The sequence below is a fragment of the Parambassis ranga genome, chromosome 18 (assembly GCF_900634625.1).
Source record: "Parambassis ranga chromosome 18, fParRan2.1, whole genome shotgun sequence".
NCBI lineage: Eukaryota > Metazoa > Chordata > Actinopteri > Ambassidae > Parambassis > Parambassis ranga.
In genome coordinates, this window is record NC_041038.1 from 13146260 (window position 1) to 13165418 (window position 19159).

Below are 19159 nucleotides of genomic sequence, written 5' to 3' on the forward strand. Positions count from 1 at the left end.
CACTCTCTCACAGACACACTCTCACACACAGACACACTCTCACACACAGACACACTCTCACACACACTCTCACACACACAGACACACACACAGACACACTCTCACACACACAGACAGACACACACAGACACTCTCACACACACAGACAGACACACACAGACACACTCTCACACACACACAGAGACAGACACACAGACAGAGACACACAGAGACAGACACACACACACAGACAGACACACACAGACAAGACACACACACAGACAGACACACACACACAGACAGACACACACTCACACACACAGACAGACACACACACACACACAGACACACTCTCTCACACACAGACACACTCTCACACACAGACACACTCTCACACACACAGACACACACAGACACTCTCACACACACAGACACACACACAGACACACTCTCACACACACAGACAGACACACACAGACACACTCTCACACACACAGACACACTCTCACACAGACACACACACACACACAGACACACACACACACACACACTCTCACACACAGACAGACATACACAGACACACACACACAGACACACTCTCACACACACAGACACACTCTCACACACACAGACACACACACAGACACACTCTCACACACACAGACAGACACACACACACTCTCACACACACAGACACACTCTCACACAGACACACACACACACACACTCTCACACACAGACAGACATACACAGACACACACACACAGACACACTCTCACACACACAGACACACACACACACAGAACCTGGAATGGATCAGTTGATAAACACATACTCAGGCAGGGACGGCTGCTGCTGCTTTAACCCAGTTTGAACAGCGGCCCGGTTGCCGCTGAGTTTACAGTACAATCACTTTGTATAAAAGCTCCTTATGCAGGATAAAAGACACATAAAGTAAACAAGCATATAAAGACTCAGTCTAGTGTTGTAGGTTACAGTCCCCCCCCCAAAGTGTTTCATGGTTTAAAGTCCTGATAGTCCGTCTCACCCCGTCACACACAGACGCTCGGTCAGGTCCCGGTGGACTACTTTTTATTGTTCTGGTCGCCATGACAGCGAGGCCCGGTCCGTCCACACCAGGAGCTCCTACTGTCGAAGCCTTAACGGTTTGCTTTGACCCTGTTCTGCTATGTTAGCCTGTTAGCTAGCACCTTTTAGCATGGATCAGGAAAAAGGCATAGTTGAAGTCTGGTTACCATGGAAACGTATCCACCTGCACCACACAAACTCACTGCCTGAGACGGAGCAACGTTACGTACGTATGCACAGCGCCCGCCATCTACAGGCTTCCTATTCATGTCTATGCTAGCAGCCATGCAATGCATTCTGGGAGCTCTGAGTTAGCTGTGGCTCATTAGCATAAAACTGAGGGCTCTGCTACTTTATGCAAATGAGCAGCATCCAGACGGCTGTTCACACTAAAAACGCCACACGCTCTGGGACCCTGACTGCAGGCGGGTGTGTGAGGGGTCAGACAGACGTAGTGTAGCTCGCCGGGTCTCAGCGGAACAGTAAAAACCACATGGAAGAGTCTGTCTGCTCCCCGTGTCTGTACATGTTCTTCAGTGTAACAATCAGTTAGTGTCATTGACGATCACAATAACCATGTGCTCCTCGTCCAGATTACCCACAGTCCTCTTGGCGGCCTGCAGGTACTGCTGTGAGAACTCACCGGGGGGGAAGGCGTACAGCATCGCCCCCGGGCCGCCCTCCTTAGCAGCGGGCAGGCTGACCACTCCTGCGGCCTCTTTGTTCCGCAGGTATGTCACCAGATGGCGAAGTAAGCGCGCCTGCAGGCCCGGCTCAGGAGCGGGGGCCTGGCGGTCAATGGGGCCCTGAAGAGCCAGCAGGATGGCGTACCCTTCTGGACGGCCCAGCTTGATGCGGCGTGACACCTCGTCCAGCCGGGTCTGGTCCATGCGGAGCCGCTGGGCGATCTTGAGCTGGCTGGGCTGGTTCTGGGTCTGCAGCTTCAGACTGTCCTTCATCACGGTGGTAAAGAAGGCCGCCCCCCCCTCCAGCATGTACAAGTCTGTGGGGAAGCTGCTGTTCTTCAGGGCGAAGAACCCCCGCCACGTTTTGGAGAGCGTGGACTGGGCGAACTCGGACAGCGTGCTGGGAGAGGAGGGGGTGTGTGTGTCCGTGGGGATGGCTGGGGAGCCGGCGGCGATGACATCGCTGTTTCGATGGTGGTGGTTATTGAGGTGGTCGCTGGACGACCGCTTGCCGTGGTGGCGGCTGGATGGGGGGTCTTCTTCGTTGGTGTGGGAGTGTCGCCCTCCACCGCCGCTGTCAGGAGAGTGGTCTCGTGGCTCTGTGGTGGAGTCGGGGGCTCGAACTCTTGCCCGGTCTGGGCTCGCATCCGGAGACACGGCGCCACCCGGACCTCGCGCCCGGGACCTCCCCCTCTCCTTGTCCTTCTCCTCTGTCTGTCTGTCAGCAGACAGACTCCTGCTCCGGCTCCTCCTCCTGTTCCTCCGCTCCTCTTTCTCCTTCAGCCACCGCTCCCTGCTCCTGCTGCGGCTCCTCGCTCCCCTCCCGCTCCGCCCAAACGCCTCCACCCCTGCCGCTCTCCTCTCCAGGCTCCGGGTGGGGCTGGTTGGGTAGTCTCTCTCCAGCAGGGCCCTCTCTCTCTCCCTCTGTGAGAGGAGGCTGTGGGGGGGCGGTGAGGAGCGGTCCCTGGTCCCCCTCAGCTCCCGCTCCAGGCTGCGATGGCGACTGTAGGCCTCCCCGAGGAGGTCATAGTGGGCGGGGAGTCCAACAGGAGGCTGGTAACCAGAAGGAAATGGGCGAGAGGGGCTCTCCTCCACTTTAGCAAAGTCCACCCTGAGGCGGCGTTCTGGGCCGCCCAGAGGAAAGCCCCTCATCTGCGTGCAGGCGGCCTGAGCGGCGTCCAAACTCTCATACTGGATGTAAGCAAAACTGTCCCCCTTCACATAGTCGATATTCCTTATGCTCCCAAAGCGGTCGAACTCCCGGGCCAGGGCCGCCAGGGAGTTTCCGGGCCCCAGGCCGCCCACCCAGAGCCGCGTGGTGGGGTTAGCTTTACCATATCCGATCTTTATCGGGTTGCCGCCGATCAGCCGGCCCTGCATGGCCACTTTGGCCCGGTGGGCCATGTCTAAGTTCTGGAACTTTACAAAAGCATAAGCCCCCCCTTGTCCACGAGCAGGCCGCTTAATCACCACGTCCTCGATGATGCCGTACTTGTCAAACCCCCTCCTCAGCTCAGCCTCTGTCACGTTACCGTCCAGGTTTCCAATGAACAGGTTGCTGGTGGCCCTCTGGTCGTCCTCAGGTTTTAAGTCCTCCACCACGGGCATCGGGGGGAAGCCGTAAGGCCGCCCCCTCTCATCCAGCATGCCGTAGTAGTCCAGCAGCCTCTCCCGCTCCCTGCTCAGACCCAGGGTCTCCAGGGCGTAATGCCTGGCCCTCAGGTCTCTGAGGTTGCTCACCCCGGCAGCCGGCGGGGACAGGGACCGCTGCCGGTACGGGTAGGGCGCGTGCAGAGGTAAATACCCGACGTCAGGTGGCGTGACGCTCCGCTTCCTCACGTACATGGGTTCGATCTTCAGCTGTCGGTCACCCAACACTAACCTGGAGGACTTGGCGTGCCGGGCCTCTTTGGCGTCGTCTGGGTTCCGAAAATTCACGTAGGCGATCCGGCCCAGCTCCGGCGTGTGCGACAGCTTCACGCTGACGTCCCCGAACTTTTTGAACTCGTGAAACAGCGCGTCCTCCACGTCCTCGTCCGAGACCTGCGAGCCCAGGTTGCTGATGAGCAGCGTCTTGTACTCCAGCGTGCCCGGCCTGGCAGCGGGGAGCTCGGCTGCTGTGGTCCGGAGCGGCGGGCGACCGAGGAGGCTGAGCTCATGCCTGTGGTGGAGCTCCAGCGCGGCCGCCCGCTCCTCCCTGAGCCGCGGCTTCTCCCGCTCCCTGCTGCGGCTCCGGCGGTGATATCCTCGGCTCTCCGCCAGCAGCAGAGCCAGCGGCGGCGGCGGCAGCTCCTCTCTCCGCGCAGTCTCCCGCTCCCTCTCTCGTATCCGCTTTGCGATGGCCCTGGACGGACTGGCCTCTCTCCCGGCCTGCCTCTTCATTCTCAACGGATGATGGAGCTGAAACTTTTGGGTGCCTGCAGCGGGAATCCGGCCCGGGAGCGAATTCCAGGAGCGTTATCCACGAGAACGAGGCAGGCGACGGCTTCGGCGAAGACGCAGTTAACCCCCGGAGGCTGAATATTCACGTATGTGTCGAAATAAAAGCATAAAATCGTTTAAAAACATGTCAGCATCAGAGGGTCTGCACCAACGCCGCCATCTTGGACAATAGGAATGTGCGCTCTCCCTCTGGAGGGCGGAGCCCGCGATGACGCACACCGGCGGACGTCTGACGTATGACGTTTATTTTGGAATAAAAATGGAAAGTTGTCCTGAAAAAAAACAGAACACAAAAAAAGAACACCAGGAACGGAACATGTGTCTGTGTGTTTCTGTTAAAAAAACAACCAGTTTTTATTCCACAAATAAAATTAAATTAGTTAAGAAATCGAACTCTTCTTCGTCACCTTCTTTATTCTTCCGTACGTGTTTTGGCGCAGCGTATCTTCAGGATACACTGACCGATTTCAGCCATTCAGCCAGTCAACTATCACATGTTCACCTCACAGAGCACGTTCCGGGTCAACTTCAAGCTTTTTTCAAAAATGTTTTCAAATATTTCAAATATTAAGCAAAGTCGGTGTCATTTTTAACATGGGAGTCTATGAGAGAGCCCTTCAACGAGGGTCGTCTGCCAAATGTTTCTCCTCCTACAGACTCATGTTCAGTCTTGAAACGCTCGTCAGAAGCTGCTCTATCCAACCTGTATTCAGAATTTTCTAATTCTGAATCCTTCCCGTGCGCCAGGCTCTCAAAGTTGGAGTGGTTTTTGAGGAATGGTTACCATGGTGACAGGCCGACACACAGAGGCACACACAGCTCTGAACTCCTCTGATTCTCCAGCAGTTCAGAGCATCGATCCTTCACATCAGCATCAAAGCAAAGCTTCAGCTGCAGCAATCAAACTGCTTTAGTTAGAATGTAGCTGCTCAACACCGAAGAAACTCTGATTAAAGTTCCTGTTTTTGTTCGCGTCGTGTTAGCGTTCTGTTTAATTTCCTGTAGCTAACATTCACACAGCTACGTGCTGTTTGCATCACACACGCAGGTTAGCTGGAACAGGACATCAGATAATCACAGCTAGCATAAGAAACCTGAGCTGTCGGAGAAACGTATCATTCTGCAATAAAAAAAATCATGTTTAACTCTTTAAATATAGAAAACAATAGATGCACAGATGTTTTCCTCTTTTATTGAAAAAGTAGAATAGTACAGTTGTAACAAATGACTGGGTCTGACATGGAAACATTCCACTTCTCATCCTTATCACTGACAGAAACCCCGGGGTTCATCTCACAGCTGAAACTGTGACGCTGCTTTGAGTCAATCCAAAATATTCCTGTTGTGAATGACAGCCGGCGACTTAAAGGAGGCGCAGAGCTGAGCTGCAGTTTTAACCATTAAGAAAACATTAGAAGGATTTTAACAGTGGACCAGTCCAAAGAGAGAGAAGCAGAAAAACAGCTCATCACATGAGAAGTGAAAGACGTCCTCAGTAAATCATCCCCTCAATATGGCCGACCGCTGAGCGAGGACGCCACCTGCCACGAGCCTGATCAGACCTCTAAGGTGATCGATGGGTTAAAGGTTTTCTTTTTCAAACGTAATAAACTTGTCAAATATACGATGTCATCGGCTCCGTCTTATTTGTTTTTAAAACTCACATTTTCCCACACGGAGTGGAAAAGGTCCCCGACACAGCAAAGTTAACCCAGGACTAAGCCGATAATTTGATTAATAACTGATGAACCCTGAGCTGATGGTCACACCGAGCGCTGCACATCTCTGCATGTGTGTGCTTGTAGCAGCCGAGCCACATGAACACACACATTAGGTGAAGAGGAGATAAATGGCGTCAGGTGCAGCCTTTTAACCCTTTCTGGTCCTCTCATCACACACAGGAAACAGCCCCTTTAAATAAAGGCATGTGATCCAAACATTTGTGTCAGAGTCACAGATTCTGTTCAGAGGCCAGTTACCTGACAGTGACCCCACGCCTGGATGATGATGATGATGATGAATGAGAGGGGAAAAGATTTCTGTCCATTTTTTATTAACCCCAGTTCGATGGCCGGAGTGTGCCGACACTTGTGTTTCAGTGGGCAGCCAGAGGTTTCCTCCTGTTACAGGCGCCGCGGTGCGACCTGCGACCCGGTTTTCAAACCGCTCTGTGCCAGAGCAGGATTAACCCTTAGCAGCTCAGGTTTGTGATGTTTAATGGGATGTAATGACTGTCACAGTGTTACAGAGAAACAGAAGAAAGCTTCAGACGTGATGATTGATCGAATGATTGATTCCTGTTCAGACCCCGACATTTAAAAAACAGAACAATAAGTTACACTTCCCTCCACCTCCTCCACCTCCTGTTGGTTTAACTGTATCCTAATGGGGCTGCAGGGGAAACAGGCACAGGTGGAGGATTCAGCCTGACAGTGATCTTATTGAAAGGTATCGCCGTCCTCTCACATGATTCAAAAGCCTCATGTGCGTTTACATTTATATCTACACTGCTGTGCAGGATTACCACGAGCGTGCACAAGACTGAGACACGTCAAGACAAAACTCTTCCTCCTCCTCCTCCTCCTCCTCGCTGGGTCGCAGTCAAGTGCAAGTCAAGTCCAAAAAAGTAGTGCGTGTGTGTTCACAGTTCTGTCCGAGCCTTGGCGGCTGCCGGGGCGTACTTGGGCATGAGCTCGGTGATTTTGCGGATGAAGTCGGACTTTTCGGCGCAGCCTTTGCAGGACTCGCCCCACTCCTCCAGGATCTTCTTCAGGTCTTTCACCTTGAGCTTCTTCAGGTCCACTGTGGACAGGTCCAGCTGTTTGTCTGCAAGAGATGACACAGAGTCAGGACATGGCTGCAGATTCCTTTCTGCCCCTGAAACCTAAAGATTTTTAGCACAGTCTGCAGAGTGTCGGGGCCTCCTGCTCTGAGCTGCCTGTATTTGAGTATTTATCAAAGGAAACAAACAGGAAGTCCACACAGCTGCTCAGAAACCTGAACCTGGCTGCAGACACGCTGCAGATGCTGGCAGGCGGCTGTGCTGTGAAGGTCTGGTCCTCTTACCGTATTTGAGCTCACAGATCTGACTGTCTTTCTTCTTGAGCTTCTCACAGATCTTCTCCACAGGCACGTGGTAGCTGAGCGGTTTGGACACCTCGTTGATCATCTTGGTGGCTGCGTCGCTGGTCGCTCCGATGTAATAACACTGGACAAGAGAAACACAGAAGATCTAACCGGACTGTTTTACAGTGCGCTGAGCGTCTCAGCAGGTCCACAGACCTACAACATGACATCTGAGCCGTCAAATACACAAAGACACACACAACCCACCACCACTGCAAGGATGGTGTAGTTACTCACAAAGCGGTTGTCTTTGCCTTTGGCATCCTTGCAGCTCTTGACGATGGCCTTCTCAATGTCTGCACTGTTAAAGTTCACACTGTTGTCCTTCAGCAACTCGTAAAACTTCCCCAGGAAGGTCACGCACACTGAAACAGAGAGGACGGCGGATCAACACACAACTACTCACCAGGCTTCACTGTACAACTCAAAATACATGTTTTTATTTACAGCTAAACAAATAATTAAATGTAGTTTATCAATAAGAGTTTTGTGGCCTCAATATGATGCTCAACTCAAACCCAGACTGTGTGGGACCACAGGTTCGAGTACACAGAGCTGGAGTGGGCCACATGTTACAGAGCAGCAGGTGCAGAACAGGCGCTCAGAGCGAGGAGATCCACCACCGACAGACCAGACCAGCTTCATCGTGGGAACCCTCAGGCATCCATGATATCTACATGTGTTTTTCTCTCACAGGCAGGTGGAGACACAAGCTGAGCTGATTCTACAAGAGCCACGAAACACTGAGCGCAGCTGAACCACAGCGGCGGTTGCTGGACGTGAGGTCACAGCTTGAGACCTGTAGGAGCTTTAGATCTGTCCCCACACACCTCTAAAGGGGACCGGCCTGCTCTTTAATATTTCTTGTTGAGCGTTACAGGTCTGCTGCTGCTATTGTGAAGTACTGTTCATTAGCTTTCTGTTGGTGAGGCCAGCAGGTCCGTCCCCTTTTAACGCCCCTGAAAACAGTTCCTTCTGTGTCTGTGAACCGTCTCTTGGGTTAAGTTTTGATATGTCATCACGGTTTTAGAGAATAACTCCTGATCCATGACTATGACCTGGACCCAGACAGGTAGGAAACCTACGTCTGAATAAACCACATCAAACATACATTCGACAGCACAGTCCACCAAAACCCCCCAGGACACATGGGACCAGTGATCTCTGACACCTGCTGCCGACCCGGCCGGGCTCAGAGGACCACCCGGTCCCTGGAAGCAGGCTGGATTTAGTGTTAGCTTCAGGAGGATGTGTGTGTTCCTCCTCTGAACTACCCCCAGAACTACCCCCCAGTCCTCCGGGTTCACCGGCGGTCTCACGCTCAGATTAGCTCCGAACACGGAGGCTAAAAATAAGAACATTTGTGCTGCTGCTGTGTGAAAAGTTGCTGAAGCTGGCAGCCGTTAGCCGAAGCTAGCTGCGGCTACAGGCTGAAGCTGGCAGCCGTTAGCCGAAGCTAGCTGCGGCTACAGGCTGAAGCTGGCAGCCGTTAGCCGAAGCTAGCTGCGGCTACAGGCTGAAGCTGGCAGCCGTTAGCCGAAGCTAGCTGCGGCTAGCTCCCGGTCCTACCTTCACACTCTCCCTCCTTCAGGGCTTCCGCGGGCCCGGGCACGAGAGCGAGCGCGAGGGCCACCGACAGCCCGCTGAGAGACAACATGTCGGCAGGAGACGGCTTCACCGGAGACAGGGACGTTCGTTTGACGGCTGCAGACACGGGGACAGTCCGCTCTCATGAGCCGCTGCCGCTACGGAACAGACGCCGGTAAAAGTGAGTGAGATTGTTCGGGTTTCCCGGTGCCACGTCACTCTGAGCCGGCGCCTTATTGGCCGAGACATCCGACTTCTTCCGCAGTCCTCCACGCACTGCTCTCTGATTGGACAGACGCAAAGCACTCCGAACACAACGTCCAGTTGGCGCCCTCTGATTGGTCCACAGCCTCACCACCGCTCTGACAACGTGCCTCTCGCAGAGGCTGGAATAAATGAAACAAGCAGCGTTTAGATCTTTATTTATGAAGTTATGAAGTTACTCACTTGTTCATCTTTGTAACTTTAGATTGATTTTGTGTTTCTGTGTATTTCTACATTCCTTTTGTTATCTAACCCCACAACTATCACCGGCAGTTACATGACAAAGGACTGAATCTAATTTCAAAGTTTCCCCAGGGATCAGCCTTACATAACATTTTTAGTTTAAGATTACACCAGATTATTTATCTCCCATCAGATCAGATGTCAGCGAGTCCTTTAAAAGCTCTGAATGGTGGAAGCTTCTGTCTGGAAGGTGAACATAACACTGTGGTATTTCACTTATATTTTATATGACCACCATTGTTTGACTCGATGTTTTATCATCTTTTGGGATTCTTATTTTAGCCTACCTTCTCTTACCTGGTATTATTTCTGATCATTTCCTCCATCCACATTTACCACATCATTCCTAACAGAACATTTAAATAATGACAGCAAGAGAAAGGCCGTGACATCGTCCCAACAAAAACGTTTTGCTCTTTTATTGAATGAAATGAAGTCCAGACACCACAAACAGAATCACACTTGGCATTTCAAGTTTGCATATCCCTACCACCATCGTCTGCAAGACCGAGAGCTTTGGCAACTTTATCTGTAAACTGAAAATTCAAAAGACAAACTGATCCAGAGAGGAAGGCGGTCTAACCAGGGGGGCACGGTGTTATTGTGTTTGTCAGCTCATGTGAGGGGAGGGACAGACAAACAAATGAAACCCAGGTTAAATCAGAAAATATGTGTATATTTAAATTACAGCCTCTACGTCCTGTTAACAACATTCTCAACAGACAGAAGTCGTTACCGTATCATTTCCTTATCTGATATAATGGTTATTTTCTTTAGGTGTACATCATCTCAGCCATGTGTGACATCTTCTTGGGGATGTACAGATAATACTCCATGTAGCCAGAAAGGTCCTCTATTGTGATGTCGTCCACATATGCTCGCGCCTGCTCCGAACACGATCGAGGCGAGCCCGACGACAGCGAGGAAGGCGACGAAGCCGCGGCAGTGTTACTGTTGAGAGTTCTGGGAGCGTCCTCGTGGCCCGGCAGGCTCCTCTCGCATTCTGAGATGACATTACGAAGCCCGGTGAAGGAGTACACCTCCACACCGTTCCAGCCCTGCTGGTGGGACCGGCACCGGCACTGAGGTTCAGCAGCCTGCCCGTTCTCCTCCTGGGAATCACAGGAGCAGGAGACACGAAGGCCTTCAGCAGAGCCGCTGCTGTGGAGCTCTGACAAAGCTCGGAAATCGGCAGCCTCTGCAGGCCCGGACCTCTGAGCTGCTCCGGGTTCCACGCTGTCACAGGCACTTTTCTCTGAGCCGCTCTCCGTGCTCAGCGCGGTTTCTGCACCCTGTCTGGATGATGTTCCTCCAATATGTGTTTCATAAGCGTTCCGAGACCCAAACACCAGAGACGAGATGTGGCCAGCGGTGCCTGACGGAGGGAGCTCTTTCTGGGACTGGGTGTTCACCGAAGAGACAGTAATCCCGTCGACTGTGGGACGAGGCTCTGTGGGCTCAGGCGCTGCAAGGCGCTGGTGCTTCAGGCATCCACTAGGGGGCGACAGTGCAGCGGCTGCTGCTGTGCTGCAGTAGGTGAACTTTGGGGGCTGGAGGATGGGAGACTTGGACCTCCGACGGCGTTGAGTTCTAGAGGCTCCTCTGGAAGTTTTCCTCATGCAGCTGAATGCAGAGACACAGTGAGGAAGAAGGAGGATGTGAAGAAACACTCTGAAGATTTAACACATTTTACAGATGGAAGGCGTTTGTATGATCCAACATGTGGCACACCAGAGCTGTATGTATGTATTATTTTAGCTCTTTTTACAGTCAGAATTGTGTCAAAGCTCTTCACAGAGACCCACAGCCTGAACCCCCTCACTTTAACAGGAAGATTTATAAATAATTTAGTTGTTTTTCAGGCTTTGAGACAAAGCCACATATTTACAGAGTAACTGCTGCAGGGAATATGACACTTACAAGACATTAGACAATATCACTGCTAGTGCATATGATAAACACCTGAAAAAGAAATCTGCAGACTGATCAATGATCATCTCAAATATGGCGACAACCACTCATTAACCCTTGTGTCAGTTTCACACACCACATGGATCAACCTACCCATGCCAGTTGTCCTTTGGGCAGCTGAGTTTGGGCTTTGCTCCACTGCACTCCAGAGAAGCTCGTGGTGCCACTCTGGGGGCTAACGCCTCTGAAACGCTCACAGCTCCCGGTAGGCTAGGAGGAGATAAAACAAAACATCAACATTCAGGAGGTCTGTGGTGGTAAACGATTCATATTTTATACTGTTATTTATTGACTGATACTTTCCCTGCATTTTGCAGTGGACTGTTTGATTCATCTGTGATCTGAGTGAACTCTACAGCTTCAGCTCAGATGTTGCACAGGGCTGTCAGTTATTACCATCAAGGCTGTTCCACACTCCAGAGAACAGAGAACTCGCTCCACAGGTGGTAAGAGTAAAAAAAAGTTCTTTTCGGCACGGAGGTACCATACTCCGCGAGACGTGTGTGTGCAGAACTCCTCATACGGCCTCCTACGCAGCGCACGTCACACACAAAGGTTGACAATGCAGTTGTGTTGTAAACTGTGAGCACAGTCGTGGGTACCTGGCCTAACGAGCTGATCATGTTCAGGGCAGAGGGCGCACAGCTGACAACAGATAGAAGATCAGAGCAGCTGACTGCAGCAGACCTCCGGTCTGTGTGAGTTTAACTCTGTGAACGTGTGGATGACTGTCTGCAGTAACACATCCCATCTCCAGGTCTTTAATGTGCGCGAGCCGCTGTAACACTGTGATCATTACTGTGTATGGATCCAGTATGAGTATGGATCCAGCTTCACAGTGTGAGTCTTCTACTTTTTAAACTTGTGTCTTATTTATTACCATTATTGTATTATAAATAATTCATTGTCACTTATCAATTTCTTAACCTGCAACACTTTAAGCATAAAATGCCTCGACAAAGTCTTTGTATATATTCATATGTATATCATGCACTGTGTGCATTTTAACTGTAATATCTATAAAGCTTTATGAAGCTAAGTTCCAACATGTCCCTGTTTCGTTAAAACCTGATCGACTGCTGGCCGCTACACATCAGCAGAGGAGTGAGCAGTGAGCTGCCGCTCACCTCTCAGCGTCGACCCTCAGCTTCTTGAATGCTGTCTGCAGCGTCTCCTCCTCGCAGTCCTTCCCTCCTGCCTCCATGGTGGGAGGAGGCCGCTCTGACCAGCCACCCAGCTGAAACACAACACAACAACTTAGCACCGAAACTGTGGCATATTGTTGATGAAGATTCTCAGTCATCCAGGTTCGGGTTGGGCGATATTGGCAAAATAATTTATCACGATTAATTGTGGCATTTAGCCGATAACGATTCATTTGACAATTAATTGATGACAATTGCACTGACATGTTTTGGACTCTAAATCGCCACATTGTTCTAAAATGATACCGACAAATCATCGGTCAAGTGAACTCCTTCATTCTAACAAAAAAAATGTGCTACTGCATGTTTTCACTCAGACTGTAGAACAGCAGCAGAAAAACAAACAAACCGGACAATTCCACATTTAAATGTATGTCTGTGCAAATCAACCTGTGTTAGTTCTTCCAGCGCTTAGTTTGGTCTCGAGATTCTCGGCTGAGTGGAATTCTTTCCAATATCTGCTGGAGGAGACTTCACTGTCGTAATGTTTCCTGTCTTGCTGTGGAGTCTATAAATAAAAGATCGGGAGGCAGCTTCTCCAGTCGGAGTTCATTCTTTTGATACAAGCAAACATTCCGTTACTATGGCAACAACCAACGCTCCACGCTTCACCTAATGCATGTGCAGCACTATATACAGCTGTCGCCGGCGTTGTGTCCTCGTCGCTCTTTCTTCGTGCTCCGGCTTACGGTGACAGACGTTGAACCTCTGTTAGGAACGTCTAACTGAACACCACTGCCTTCTGCCATTATTGTTATTGTGGGCTCACATGTGTGCGCTTGCGGGTGATGGTGAGAGTACGTTGCACACAAAAATGCGGCATCATGACGAGACACTAATCGCCGTAATCGATAAGTGGCAAATATTAGGTGACAGTTTTTCTGACGATTAATTGCACGATATGATTTTGCACCAGCCTAATCCGGGTTATATTCATTCAGAAGGTGGAAGCGAGGCAGCTGGACTCGCAGTTTACTGTTGACACTAAAACGGAGAAGGTGACTTTGCTTGAAGAAGAACCCTTTTCTTTCATGACCACAACAGTGCTGTAATTTTCCAACAGCTCAAACAACAACATAGTTAATGTATCGGAAGGTGGGTCAACAGAAAATGAACAAGTACTGTGTCAAGGGTCTTATTTTAATAGTCAAACATTCTGATTCCAGATTATAGAATGAGAAGCTTTACGGTTTGCTTTGGACTGACAACCAGACAGAACACACACACATCAATTTTAATTAGGTTAGGGTAAATATTATTTCTTATATATATATATATGTTGTTGTATCAGAGTCAGAAATACTTTATTGATCCCAGGGGGGAAATATAAATAAGTATAAATAAGGATGTATAATATTTTTCCTCACCATGACAACTTTCATGAGTTCTTTGAAGAGAACAGACATTTGAAGTCGTTAGCTTTGCTGTACTGTCATTGTTGTCATATATTACATAACCCAGGACGTGATCAGCAGGTCAGCCCAGCACGGAAGTGAGCACTGTGGGAGTCACTGCCCGTGTCCGAGGCTTCGAGTGAAAAACAACGTTTCAGGAACTAAAATCCGACATAAAACGTGTTCAAACACTTTGTGGTGTTTAACACCTGTGAATGGAAAGTTACATTCATCCTCAGCAGAACAACAACAACACAGACACACAGCTGTAAACACTGGCTTCCATAAACACACCCCGTTAGCTAATGCTAACAAGTTACCGAACTGGCTAGCCGACAGCTGCGCGCTACAGAAACTCTGGGGTGTTTTAAGCGTTTAAAAAGCGGTGGGTGGTACTCACGGTTGAGGAGATCCTGGCCGCAGTAAGGAGAGAGAGGTGCCCGGGGCATACAGGGTGTTCCCCTCACCACAGGCCCGCGGAGAGCGACGACCCAGCGAGGCTAGCGAAGCTAAGGCAGGGCTAGCTAAAGGCTAGCAGGCGATGCTAGCTCCGTGCGACGGTCTCCTCCGCGAAAACACGACCGCCTGCCTTCGATGAAAGACGGCGCATGGACGGCTACACGTGAACCACGGAACCAAAGACGAATTATTGTCAACTCTGGACAATGGCGGGGGCGGACGGTGCAGACGTTCCGGCCCTTTGGACACTTTTCTCCGCGCTGTCCTTGTTTACAGTCGAACCGTCGCAGTGACTCTGCAACAACGCAGCGCCGCTGACGTCACCAGCTAAAAAAACACACGACGTCACTCTGTACCGCGTGTACCCGCTTTTTTCAGTGTAAAAGCGATTAAATAACACGGCACGGCACGCAGCCGCCAGCCAGAGGCCTGGAGACTGAAACCCGCGTTATATAAGACTGTTCACACACATGAGCTCAGAGCCTACACACACACACACACAGACACACACATATACACACAGACAGACACATAACACACACACACACACACACACACACACACATATACACACAGACAGACACACACACACACAGAGACACACACACACACACACACACATATACACACAGACAGACACACACACACACAGACACAGAGACACACACACACACACAGACACACACATAACACACACACACACACACACACATATACACACAGACAGACACACACACACACAGAGACACACACACACACACACAGACACACACATAACACACACACACACACACACACACACATATACACACACACAGACACACAGACAGACACACACAGACACACACATAACACACACACACACACACACACACACATATACACACAGACAGACACACACAGAGACACACACACACACAGAGACACACACACACACATATACACACACACAGACACACAGACAGACAGAGACACACAGACACAGACAGAGACACACACAGACACACGCACACACACACACAGAGACACACACACACACAGAGACACACACAGACACACACATAACACACAGAGACACACACACACACAGACACACAGACACACACACAGACACACACACATAACACACATACACACACACATTATTCACACACATTTTAGTGTCACCACACATGTTTTTCTTTTTGTCCACAGAACATTAAAAAATACAGACATCAACTGACATGAAAGAGACACAAAATGATCTATAAGAGACACAACACTACACCAAAAATACACAAAACACCCACAAAAAGCTCCAAATTGACAGAAATCATCCACACACTTGTATTTATATAATGTTAGTTTTAGTTTCTAATAGAAGCTGAACCAGTCACTGACAGGGTTAATATTTCTCAGATTTTTGGTTTGTAAACACATCAAATCACAACAACCATTTTTATTGTGGTGCAAATCCGTCTGCAGCTGGATATAAACGGGGAAAGCTGCAATGTTCAATGTTGACTTGTGTCTTTGAGTCACCACCAGGGGGCAGCACCAGCTCTGTTTTCTTCCATGAGTCTCCGAGTGTTTGCAGCTGACCCAGAATCTCTGAGCAGGGTGTGTGTGTGTTTTCCCTCGGCGGTCTGGGATGAAGCAGATCAACGGCGAACAGGGACGAGCTGAGAAGCATCAAACCTGTTCTGGACCAAAGGAGACGAAGAGGCAGCAGAACACAGCTGATCTCTGGGAGTCATCCACCTGTGGAGCTCTGCTCAGCCCTGACACCTGACAGGGGAGGAGCCGAGGAGCGTCTTCATCAGGGAGTCTGTGGGGATTTCTAGAGTTAAAAGAACCGTGTGCACCGCAGCTTCTACAGGAAGACGTCTGACTGTAAACTCTGGGGGGATCCACTGCAAACATCCTCCAACCACAACATCTCTGACGAGAAGAGGCCGCTGGAGAAAGCCCCGCTGAAACCACGAGCTGGGGCTTCACGCTGCAGCAGCTTCCTGCACAGCTGCAGGTGAAGCCCAGAGACACACACAAAAAGACTTCAACTACAGAGACACAAAACACACACAAGACACCGATACAAGTCTCACAACCACCACAAAGTGACACAATACCACAAAGAAATCCAACACAACGATATAAAGACTAAAAACAGAGACACAAAACACACAAAACAGCTACAAACACAATAATGTGTTTGTAGCTGTTTTGTGTGTTTGTGTGTCTGCAGTGTGTTTGTGTGTCTGCAGTGTGTGTGCAGAGACACACTGCAGACATTAATTCAGTCATTTGTTGACCGGACGTGTGAGTGTGTGCAGACGTGTTTATATTTCTGCTGACCCGACGACCTCCAGCTGATCAAACTTCACTGAGACGTAGCGACGTGTCCCCTCAGAGCGATGTGTCCCCTCAGAGCGATGTGTCCCCTCAGAGCGACGTGTCCCCTCAGAGCGACGTGTCCCCTCAGAGCGATGTGTCCCCTCAGAGCGACGTGTCCCCTCAGAGCGACAAACACTCAGAGTTTACTCAGGACACGTCTCACAATCGCAGCGTTCACTCAACACTACGATCCAAAGAATCAGGTGACTGTGATTGTGCGTCCTGGTCCAGATGTCCTGGTCCAGATGTCCTGGTCCAGATGTCCTGGTCCAGATGTCCTGGTCCTGGTTCATTAACGGGCTGTGTGGGCCTCAGAAACCCTGACACTCTGTGAGGTGATGTTATTTATACAAAAGGTAAAAATGTTTCAACAAATTGTCGCACTCTGCTCGACGCACACCGAGTGTGTGTTTGTGTGTGTTTCCAGGCTCCGGGCTGTGTTCTTTGGCCTGCTCCTCCCGCTCGCTCACTTTTGTTTGCAGGAATGCAGGACCTCAGATCAGGTTCCTGTAATGTCACAGATGAAAAGAGCGACACAGATCCAGTTACCGCAGGAACCGGTTCAATACACACAAGATTTCATCACACAACACACTGGACCAACACACGGGACCAACACACTGGACCAACACACGGGACCAACACACTGGACCAACACACGGGACCAACACACGGGACCAACACACTGGACCAACACACTGGACCAACACACTGGACCAACACACGGGACCAACACACGGGACCAACACACGGGACCAACACACTGGGCCAGACCACACCATGACCTCTGATGTCCAACCTGGACACAACAAATGACCTATTTTCAGGCATTAGACACAGAAAGACTCAAAACATTCACCAAGAGACAAAAATCACCACAAAGACACACAAAGACACACAGAACAATCACAATGAGACACAAAACCACTACAAAAAGACACAAGACAACCACAGACACACAACGTTTTGTCAAACATGCTGCTGTCATATCGAAGCCTCACGGGGGTCAGTGAGGGTCAGCAGATTATTCCGCCTGTGCTGATGAGGTCGGGTGCAGTAGGTGGCGCTCTGTTAACAGAGAGAGACAACATGTCCTCACTTCCTGTGAGGAGGAGCAGCAGAGACCGCGGCAGAAAGTTCACTACATTCGTTTAAATTCATGAAATCAACCAGCGGATTGTTTCATCTCTGCCAGATCCAGTGATTGACGTGTCTTCTATGGACGGACACGTCCTCCGTCTGTCTGGGCTGCTGTTTGTTGCTGGGGGGCCTGGACTCCTTCCTGGTGCTCAGCCCTTGTATGTGACCTCTGGCCTCTGGGCCCGGGTTCACGGCCTCTGTGGGCGGGGTGATGGAGGACTCGCTGATGTGGGGGCTGCCGGTGCTAAACGCTTCCACATGCTTCCGCTCGCATGTCCGACTGTTTGGATGTTTGAGAACCGAATCTGTGGGAAACTACCCACCACCGAGTCCTCCAGGAGACGCGTGGTGCCGACCTGCTCGTGACACCGGCTGCTTTATCAGCTTTAAGGGTTAAAGACGACACCTAAAAGGACCAGTACTGATGAGGTCATGAGCTGAACTGCTGCCCCCCCCTCAGCACCACAAACATCTTCAGTGTGTTTAGATCTTTGGACTCCCAGTCATCTGATGTACTGCATTAACCCTTTAATCCTCCACCTTATTACAAATGATGAAGACTTCCAGGAAGTAGACGGAGGCCCGCTGTAGGACCTCAGAGGATGTTTGTTGAAGATGTGTCACATTAGTGTTTTAGACTGAAGAATCAGAATTTAAATCACACCGCTTGTTACTTCCTGCTCTTCAGCAGCTCCAGCCGGTCGGGTGGAATTTGCAGCATTATGGGTAAAATGGGCGGCGGTCTGAGAGACGTCAGCAGAGTCTTCAGCCGCTTCCTGCCGGAGCAGCTGGATTTGCTCCTGGCGCTGGCTGATGTTTGTACGGGCTGGACGGAGCTCTCTGCTGTGGGAACGTGGCGTGTGCTGATCCTCCAAGGATCACCGTCCCGCCAGGTCTGAGGGTCTGATTCACATGAATACAGACGGAGCTACAGGAGGACAGAGCGGAGGAGAAGGGGTTAACCTGTGGGACAACACAGCAGTGACTATTATTATAACAAACCTAAACTTACAGACCCGGGCTGTGGCCTGCAAACATGAAAAGTTGGACATTTTATGATGGAGGTGTATGGGGGTTGACTCACTTCAGAGGCCGGCCTCTAGTGGACACTGGTGGAACTGCAGGTGTCAGCCCCTTACAGGCGCTGCTTGGGTTCTGTGTCTGTTGTCAGTACCAGATTTCACCCGTCAGTGGTTTGGTT

At 50.5% G+C, this 19159-nt stretch overlaps 3 protein-coding genes across 3 annotated transcripts; all 3 read right to left on the minus strand.

Moving 5' to 3' along the window:
* Positions 1–663: 663 nt before the first annotated feature.
* Positions 664–4367, minus strand: LOC114451126 (putative RNA-binding protein 15B). The gene has a single exon (XM_028429691.1). It carries the CDS (start codon positions 4134–4136, stop codon positions 1614–1616), a length of 2523 nt encoding a protein of 840 aa, XP_028285492.1. The 5' UTR covers positions 4137–4367; the 3' UTR covers positions 664–1613.
* Positions 4368–6232: 1865 nt separating this feature from the next.
* Positions 6233–9121, minus strand: LOC114451249 (mesencephalic astrocyte-derived neurotrophic factor-like). The gene is made up of 4 exons (XM_028429829.1): positions 8892–9121; positions 7560–7687; positions 7263–7404; positions 6233–7022 (listed from the first exon to the last, which is right to left on the minus strand). Exons 1-4 carry the CDS (start codon positions 8977–8979, stop codon positions 6838–6840), a joined length of 543 nt encoding a protein of 180 aa, XP_028285630.1. The 5' UTR covers positions 8980–9121; the 3' UTR covers positions 6233–6837.
* Positions 9122–9802: 681 nt separating this feature from the next.
* oser1 (oxidative stress responsive serine-rich 1) lies at positions 9803–14785 on the minus strand. Its single transcript, XM_028429713.1, has 4 exons — positions 14387–14785; positions 12515–12624; positions 11481–11597; positions 9803–11039 (listed from the first exon to the last, which is right to left on the minus strand). Exons 2-4 carry the CDS (start codon positions 12589–12591, stop codon positions 10190–10192), a joined length of 1044 nt encoding a protein of 347 aa, XP_028285514.1. The 5' UTR covers positions 12592–12624; positions 14387–14785; the 3' UTR covers positions 9803–10189.
* Positions 14786–19159: the final 4374 nt, after the last annotated feature.

Bases quoted from the DNA above. Each gene is read 5' to 3' on its own strand.
- LOC114451126 (XM_028429691.1), bottom strand. From the start codon at position 4,136: ATGAAGAGGCAGGCCGGGAGAGAGGCCAGTCCGTCCAGGGCCATCGCA.
- LOC114451249 (XM_028429829.1), bottom strand. From the start codon at position 8,979: ATGTTGTCTCTCAGCGGGCTGTCGGTGGCCCTCGCGCTCGCTCTCGTG. The intron at 7,688-8,891 runs GTAGGACCGGGA...TCTCTGTTTCAG, and splicing joins GAAGGAGGGAGAGTGTGAAG to TGTGCGTGACCTTCCTGGGG. The intron at 7,405-7,559 runs GTGAGTAACTAC...TCTCTTGTCCAG, and splicing joins AAGGCAAAGACAACCGCTTT to TGTTATTACATCGGAGCGAC.
- oser1 (XM_028429713.1), bottom strand. From the start codon at position 12,591: ATGGAGGCAGGAGGGAAGGACTGCGAGGAGGAGACGCTGCAGACAGCA. The intron at 11,598-12,514 runs GTGAGCGGCAGC...ATCTCCTCCTAG, and splicing joins CTGAGGGTCGACGCTGAGAG to CCTACCGGGAGCTGTGAGCG. The intron at 11,040-11,480 runs GTAGGTTGATCC...CTCTGCATTCAG, and splicing joins CCAAAGGACAACTGGCATGG to CTGCATGAGGAAAACTTCCA.